This window comes from Argiope bruennichi, chromosome 5 (assembly GCF_947563725.1).
Source record: "Argiope bruennichi chromosome 5, qqArgBrue1.1, whole genome shotgun sequence".
Classification (NCBI taxonomy): domain Eukaryota; kingdom Metazoa; phylum Arthropoda; class Arachnida; order Araneae; family Araneidae; genus Argiope; species Argiope bruennichi.
Window position 1 is genome coordinate 114,020,973 of NC_079155.1, and position 8,149 is coordinate 114,029,121.

The 8,149-nt window shown below is 22.7% G+C and overlaps 1 protein-coding gene across 2 annotated transcripts; it reads left to right on the forward strand.

Annotated features, from left to right (window-relative positions):
* The first annotated feature begins 62 nt into the window (after positions 1–62).
* LOC129968608 (uncharacterized) lies at positions 63–8,100 on the forward strand. Of its 2 annotated transcripts, none has more exons than XM_056082671.1 (11): positions 63–411; positions 975–1,069; positions 1,542–1,648; positions 2,638–2,821; positions 3,692–3,796; positions 4,253–4,329; positions 4,896–5,015; positions 6,144–6,237; positions 6,327–6,492; positions 6,625–6,719; positions 7,901–8,100. In XM_056082671.1, exons 1-11 carry the CDS (start codon positions 345–347, stop codon positions 8,078–8,080), a joined length of 1,290 nt encoding a protein of 429 aa, XP_055938646.1. In that variant the 5' UTR covers positions 63–344; the 3' UTR covers positions 8,081–8,100. The 2 variants fall into 2 exon arrangements, with proteins under 2 accessions (XP_055938646.1, XP_055938647.1); XM_056082672.1 differs by having other exon boundaries at positions 68–150.
* Positions 8,101–8,149: the final 49 nt, after the last annotated feature.

An 8,149-nucleotide genomic window follows, 5' to 3' on the forward strand; every position in this document is an offset into this window, starting at 1 on the left:
TTTAATAAAAAAACTTTCTTGTGCTCGTAATTAATATTTTTTATTGGCAACATAAATTGTGTTTACTCTAATGTTTAGTTTTAGTTTAAGTTTATCGTTATATTTTTTCTACGGCATTAATTCCCGTAATTACAGGAAGTTGTATGAATGGTATTTAGGAAACTTTTTTCTTCAAGCTAAGCACTTCACCTCTATTTATTTCTGAGTTTTTTTCAATATATATATACAATGTATATGTATTTCCAAGAGTGATATAATGCCCGCGAATTTCAAAAACTTAAAAAATTGTAGAATTTTAAATCCCCATTGATATTTCTTAGTTAAATTAGAGAAGATTAAAAAAGATGGAGCAAATAACAGCTGATGATCCAATTAGGCGATTGCGAGAAGAAAATCGTGCTGAAGTTGTTGGTAGGAATTCACATGGTCTTTTAAAAACCATATATATATATTGCATACAGTATATTAATTTTTGTAATTTGTAAGAGTTTCTTATAAAAAAAATCTGTTTTTTATTAGGTTTTCAAAATTTTTTGCTCCTTAATAAATAAATTAAATTAAATATGAGGGGTATTTTGTGTGTGTCATCATTGGATCAAACTATTCTGTAATAATTGTTTTTATTTTTTAAGAGAAAATAGTCATTTAATATTTTTCATGTCTTTAATTTAATAAAAATTACATTATATAAAATATTATTTCATTATCATTTATAATCTACTTAACGAGTTCTTGGGCTTTTTTTCTAAAGTGTATGATTTTTTTTAGCTTTTTATGAGTTTTTTAACTCTATTATAATTTTTAAAAATTGTTTAAATGTTAGAAAAGTTTTATAAATTTGCATTATACTTTTTTGTAATAAATATTTAATAAAATTTCTGAACAGAATACTTTTTTTTTCTGCATTATTGCATGAAAAATATATTTATAAAATTATATAATAAAGATAATAAAAAAAAATTAAATTCTTTTAGTTTATCGGAAAGAAGATCGAGACGCACGTTTCAAGCAACAACGACTTTGCTTACAGGAAGTTAAAGAACTTATTGCTGACATTACTATTGATGAGGTTGCTAATTATTATTTACAAAATGCCTTATATAAACTTTGTTTTTATTTTAACAAATAGTTTAATTTTATTTCAAAATATATCCTTTGAACTGTATATTTTAATATTAATATTTTGTCAATTTTTAGTTATAAGCAATTATTTTTTATCTATGAAAAAAAGCAATTTTTTAAGAAACTTTTATTTTTTACAGATTATTTCATTACAGTTTAATCTTCAAATAGAATTTATATAGAGGTAAAATAAAATCATCTGCTAATTTTTAATTATTTTAAATAACATGTTTTTAATATCCTTTGTATTCAAATTCAATAGAAATGAAATATAAGTATAATAATATTTAATTTTTTCAATACATTATTCCATTGCTGTCTTATTGAATAGCTGAAATGGCATTTTTAGTGAAACATTTTATTTTGCTCTTTAAGTTATTTTTTATTATACTCAACTGTGCTATTATTTATATTTTCAGTTTAAAGAATTAGTTTTGCGATTTAAAGAAAAAAACCCAAGTTTGGATACAATAAAAGCTATAAAAAATAACTGTTGTACTTCAACTCGTGCAGAAGCATTTTTCAGGTTTGTTATTTAAATTTAATTTATCATCATTATTTATTGTCTTTAAGAAAAATGTGGCAGACAATACTAATCAGATTTGCATAAAATGCTAATCTCTCTCTCTCTCTCTCTCTCTCATTTAAAATTGTGTGAGCATTTTTGATAGTTCTTACTAATTCTAAAGTGTAATATATGAAAAAAGTCAAAATGCGTTTTTGTTTTAAAATCTGACTAAGACTTCAAGATTTGATCTTAAAATTTGACCTAGACTTTAAATGTAACTTCATGTTCAATATCTGATTTTTCTTATTGTATATATTTTTTGTCTTTAATGTATAAAGTATAATTTGTTATTTCTTCTGTTTTTACTTTTATATATAAATTTTTTTCTCATTATACTGTTGTAAAGGATAAAGATAATTAATATTGTCAGTATGATAAAAATCTGAATTGTTATATTACATTATATTCAAAAGTTTCTTTTTTTTTTTAATCAAAACAATTTTTTTTTCAAATCCATTGCATACAAAAATAATTAATTCAATGATTTTCCCAGCAATTAATATTTTAAACTCTAAAATTTGGCCTTAAATTATATGCAATAGAGATAAAAAGTTTTTTTTTAATAAACATTATTTTATTTAAAATCCTAGATACTTGGGAAATATTTTTACTTTTTTCCCCTATTGTTCTAGTTTTATTATTTTAAAGTATGATTTGTAATCCAATTTCTGTTGTGCTCAAAGCGTTTTAACTAATTATTGTTGATTCTTTACTCAGAACTGAAAATTTAATTGTTACTAAATTTCAACTTGAATGTAAATTGATACTTTTATTGTACATTGTATTAAATAAACATCTAATTTATGTATTAATACAAACATAATTTTTTGAAATGCTTTTTTTCATTTGAATGTATGCATTTTCAGTTGACTTTTAAGTTACTATAATTTTACATTGCTTGATAAAAATTGATATCAATTTTCTCTATATATTAATTTATTTTATAGAACAGATGGGGCTTTTGAAGCATTAATAAGTATCTTCATTGGAAAAAATGCTAATAAGCAATTGGAAGCAGCAGCTTGTTTGACAAATCTTGCCTGTGGTTCTCACAAAGCTGCACAGCGCATAATAAAAAGAGCTGGTCCATATTTAGTTTGCTTCATTGGTAGTGGAAGTTGCTATTTGCAGGTGAGAAGAATTTAATATTGCAATTTAATTGATTTGTGTCCTTTTATATTTTTATGAGAAATATTCACAAAATAAAAAAAATTATATATCCTCTACAATTATGCATAGTTTTTATAAATTATTATTATTATTATTTTTTTTTTTGTATTTTTTTTTTTTTTTTTTTTTTTTTTTCCTATTTCTACTAAAATAGAATTAGAATTTAAATGCAAACTTTTAATGAACTTATTCCTAAGAATTAAAGAAAATTTTTTGAAAACTTAATAATTAGTATTTTCAAACTAGTCATTTAGCTACAGATTTCTGTCTATTGCTATAGTTTTGTGATACATTTTGTAGACTTCATAATATGGTTTCAGTTTATTCCAAAATCTTTACGAGCAACATACTGATTTTCTTCAAACTGCAGATTTCAATATTATTTAGTGATGTGGCAGTAAATATAAATTATCAAAAAATACAGGACTGTTCTTATATATATTATCTGCATTTCCTTTAAATTAATTTGTACATGTAAGAAAAAAAGAAAACACACCTTAAAAGTTCATGATGATAAACAAAGAAAAAAAACCCACATCTCTTAAATGATAATCTATAATGAATTCTGGGAAGTAATGATCTATAAAAAGGGTTTAGAAATGGGAGGAGGAATGATAGTAAATTTCTCTTTTACTTGGAAATTCTTCTTTCAAGTTACTTGCTGAATCTGTTTGTCAAGATCAAAGCTTCATATTACTGATTACAACCTGGTTAAAAATGTAGAAATAATTTATTACTTAATGCTACAAACATTTTAAAAGAAAAAAATGCTGTATAAAAATTTTTTAATGTGGAGTAATTAAATTATGTTCAATCTTGATTTGAATGTAGGATCAATGTGCTTGGGCTGTTGGAAACTTAGCAGATGATTGTTTTGACTGTTTTTCCTTACTTAAAGTTCAAGGTATAATGCCTGTATTGTTTACTTTATTAAAGGTAAGCAGTTTATTATGTACATTAAAAGACACAGATGCAAAAATTTTGGTATATTCTATAAATATTTTTTAATTTAATTAAACACTAATATGTTTTATTTAAATGTGAAAAATAAAATGTGTTTGAATTATTGATTTCATTTTTTTTTTTTTTTTTTCTATTTGGTGTTTTAACTGAATGTCTGACATATAATTTAACAATGTTTTGTTGGCATAGTGCAATTAAACTTTTATGAAGAAAGAAAAATCTTTACTTCCGATTAAAAATTTTCATCACTGCATTTCATATTGTAATTATAAATAATTTTAATAATGTCTTTTCAAAGTGATAATATTTTGTACTTCTTTGTGAGAAAGCGTAAGTGATTGCCTGATAGAAATTTGCTTTATATTTTAAAATTTTTATATGATTTATTGTATCACTCTGGATAATGCATATTTTCTTTTAATTTTTAAGTCACCTTCAAAAGAAGTAATAAAATCAGCCGTTCATGCCTTACATGCTTGTACAAAATATGGAGATCCAGAATTGGGGTATGTTATTTTGGAGTGATTTTATACTCATATGTATATATTATTTGCAGTGCTTATTTTCTTTTTTATTATAGTCTTGTTTTGTATTAATTTATGTTCAATTTGCTAAATTTGTCAGTTTTTTTTTTTTTTTACTCCTCTAAATTAGAGAAGATATTTATTATTTTTATTCTAAAAAAGTTTTACAGTTTTTTAAGACAATTTTTGTAATTAAAAAAAACTTGTTAAGATAATTTTAATTTTGTATCAGTTATAACTAAATTATATTGAAATTAATTAGTATGTTTATTAAGCTATAATGGGATTATCTAAGAGCTGCAAGAAAACTCTGTGCAAAATAAATATATTATATTGAAAATAATACAAGATTTATTATTACAAGAATTATATATATGATATTATATGATAGTACTTAAGAATGAAATACAACATTTTCAGACATAAATAAAATTTATTGATGCAGGTGAAAACATAAAGATATTTATGATAAAATTTTTATTTTAGTAAAAGTTAAATCGAAATAAATATTTCAAATTAATCTACTTTATCCCTTTCATTATTTCTAGATCCATTATTTTTGCTGATTCTGAAAATTTGAAAAATTTGTTAAGTCTGTTACAACAAAATGATGTTGAAAAAATTATTCTCCATAATGCAGCCTTTACATTATCTAATATTTGTTATTTGTAAGTGAAATGATTTCTTTTTGATTTCAATAAGAGTGTTTCATTTTGTTTTTGTAATAAAAATTAAATAGTTACTTCATATTATGTTTTAATATAGAATCTTATTCATTAATGCATTTTGTTGTCTGAAACTTTTAATAATTATAAAGTTAAATTTTTGTTTTACTCATTTATTTGACTTTATTTGTAAAGATGTAATTTTTAATTAAATTTCTATTTCTTTATAATATTACCATAAATTAATTATCAGTATATGAATTAGTTTAATAAAATTTATTTCAATGAAAATTTTTTCCAGGTTATTATTGGTTAAACAAGATGTGCTTGTATTGAATACTGTTCAGGCATTTTTTTTCAATAATAAAACTAAATATTATTAATAAAAATAATCACATCCAATGACTGCTAAAAATAAAAATGAAAACAAATATCACAACATTAGAGTAAATATTTTAGTGAATGAAAAATATTCCATTACTTTTATATATCAATCTTAATTGACACTTTCTTCTTTTTTTTTGTAAGCTCCATCAAGTTCTTATTAACATTCTTATTAATAATAATAAATATTTAAATGTAGGAGCAAAAATGTAGATTTTTTAAAAATTATTAGAAAGTGCTTATTAAAACACTTAATGCATTAGTACTATGATGTTTTATTTTGAAAGAAGTAAAATGATTTTTTAATTACATTTGTTTCTTGTGTTGTTTAAAATAGTACACATCAAATATAACTTATATTGTAATTAATATTTTAAATAGTTTAAAAGTAAAATTTTGTTCTAAACTGATATCATTTGTTTTGAAAAAGTATATATTATGGCAGCCAAATTTGCTCTGATAAAATGTACATATTTTTAAAAGTCTTTTATATTTATCTTTTTAATGATGTGATAATTTCAAGGGTTTTCAAATATTATAGAAGTATTTTGTGACATTCTAATTGTTTCCATTAAGGATTAAGTTCTAAAATAAAGATGGTCAGTAGCAACAAACTGTTTTAATTAAATTTTTGGTTTGTCAAAACATTTTAATGATAGTTTGCTCTTTTATGTGCTAGATTTTATCTATCACATAATTTAAAAAATTATTTTTCAATTAAAAAATGTTATGTATTTTATTTTTTAGATCTTCTCAGCATTTTGAAGTTTCTAATGAAGAAATTCAAATCATTTTAAATTGTTTACATAAAAGTATTTCAAATTGTCCAGTTGATATTTCAGTAAGATTTTTTACTTTAGTCTTTTATATCTCTTGTATCATTTACTGTTTCTGTTTTAACTTTTACATATATTATTTGTATCTTTCTAGATTGCATTGCCAATGACTCGATGTTTAGGATTCATGACTACAAGATATGAAATTTGCCATTACCTTTCAGAGCATTCTATGTTTAATTTTTGTGCTACACAAATATTCCGTTGTGAATTTGACTGTTTAAAGGTTGAGTTTTTATGGATCTTAACGAACATTGCAGGTTAATATTATGTTTTAAACGTATTTTAAAGTTGACCTTATATAAACCTAAATCTAAAATCCCATTATATATGTGGTCAAAATGTTTTTAATTTGTTGTTTTTTAATAATTATTTTGCATTTATTCTTTTAGTGTCTGGAAAGATAGTTCTTGATGTTATAAATATGAATAGTTTACTGAAAATATTAGATACCTCATTATTTTTTTTGGATTGCTCAGGTGTGCAAGTGAGTAGTTTTATTGTTACTATAATTCCTTAAAATAATAATGATGATGTTAAAACACAAATCACTAACCAGTTAATTGAGATGGATAATTGGTTTGGATCATATAAATGGAAGGAAATTTAATTTGAAGTCATTATAAAAGCTAAGAAGATATATTCAAACAATGCTGTTACAGTGATTGGATGAATGCTAAAAAATAAAATTGATGGGTAAGGTTTTTAAGAAGTAGATAACTTCTTGGAAACTTCACAAATAAGGATTTGTATACTCATTTAGTTGGTGCATTGTTATTTTCCCACAATGGCATAGAATGCAATAAGAAATCAATTACAAAAAAAATATCTTAATGCTGCCTTTTTCCAATCCTGCATTTTAAACACTGTGCTGTATAATGGATAGTAATAGGTGAAATTTTCCATGGTAAGATACATATTATTTCATATTGTTTAAAAAATGCACTATAATTAATGATGAAATTTTTCGATTTACTAATTTCATATATTGTTCTATCTGTTTCAAAATTTCCTGCATTATCATTTGCAAAATATATATTAAGGAGAAATAATTTCCCCCTTCTTTTGTTCTTCATTTTCAAGAATTATACACTGTACTGATATAGAAACATTTTTACAAATTAAGTTATGTATCAGATTATTCTAAAAGCAGCAAGAATTATCAGAAAACTTGTAGTTTCTCACTTTTTGGTAGACATTTTTAAAATATGCAGTAAACATGTTATTTTTTTCAGTAATAAATATAGTTAAATGCCTAAAAGACAATCATACAATATCAGGGTGCTCGAATTAAAAAATAAAACACTTAATATTTATGAATAGAAATAGTTAAATGCCTATTTGCATATGCATAAAGAAAAAAATTTCAACCTTAAGATAGTTACAGAAATACGAAGTATTTGATAAGATTGCAATCTTTTAAAATAAAAACCGAGACTTTTTCAATATGAAAAAATTTAGGCTATCTGTTTTGATATATTTTAACTAAAATAATTGGGAACATCATAATAAATTTCTTAAGAATACTTCTAACATTTTGAATATCAGTTTTATGTTGATTATATGTCCTACTCCAGATCATAATTTTTAATTTTACAAATAAATATGGTTTTATTTGTGCATGAGAATCTTTATATACAACAGAAATGTATCTTTTTAATCCTACAGGTTTTATATTATTTATCTACTTTGGCTACTAAGAGTGAAGACATTATTAAAATTCTACAACAAGATGACATAATTCAAAGGATTTCACCATTTTTAATTTGTGGTGAAAAAACTCTGCAACAGGCTGCTAAAACATTCTTCTGTGTCATTAGGAAACAGGAATTCCTTCATAATATGTAATGTGATTAATGTATATAGAAAGTACGAAATAAATTTAATATGATTAATAAAAAAAAAGACTTTTCTTAT

What these genes read in the sequence shown, in the direction of transcription:
- LOC129968608 (XM_056082671.1), top strand. Translation starts at nt 345, where the DNA reads ATGGAGCAAATAACAGCTGATGATCCAATTAGGCGATTGCGAGAAGAA. An exon ending in TATGGAGATCCAGAATTGGG is followed by an intron (nt 4,330 to 4,895) that starts GTATGTTATTTT and finishes CATTATTTCTAG; the next exon opens with ATCCATTATTTTTGCTGATT. An exon ending in TTATCTAATATTTGTTATTT is followed by an intron (nt 5,016 to 6,143) that starts GTAAGTGAAATG and finishes TTTATTTTTTAG; the next exon opens with ATCTTCTCAGCATTTTGAAG.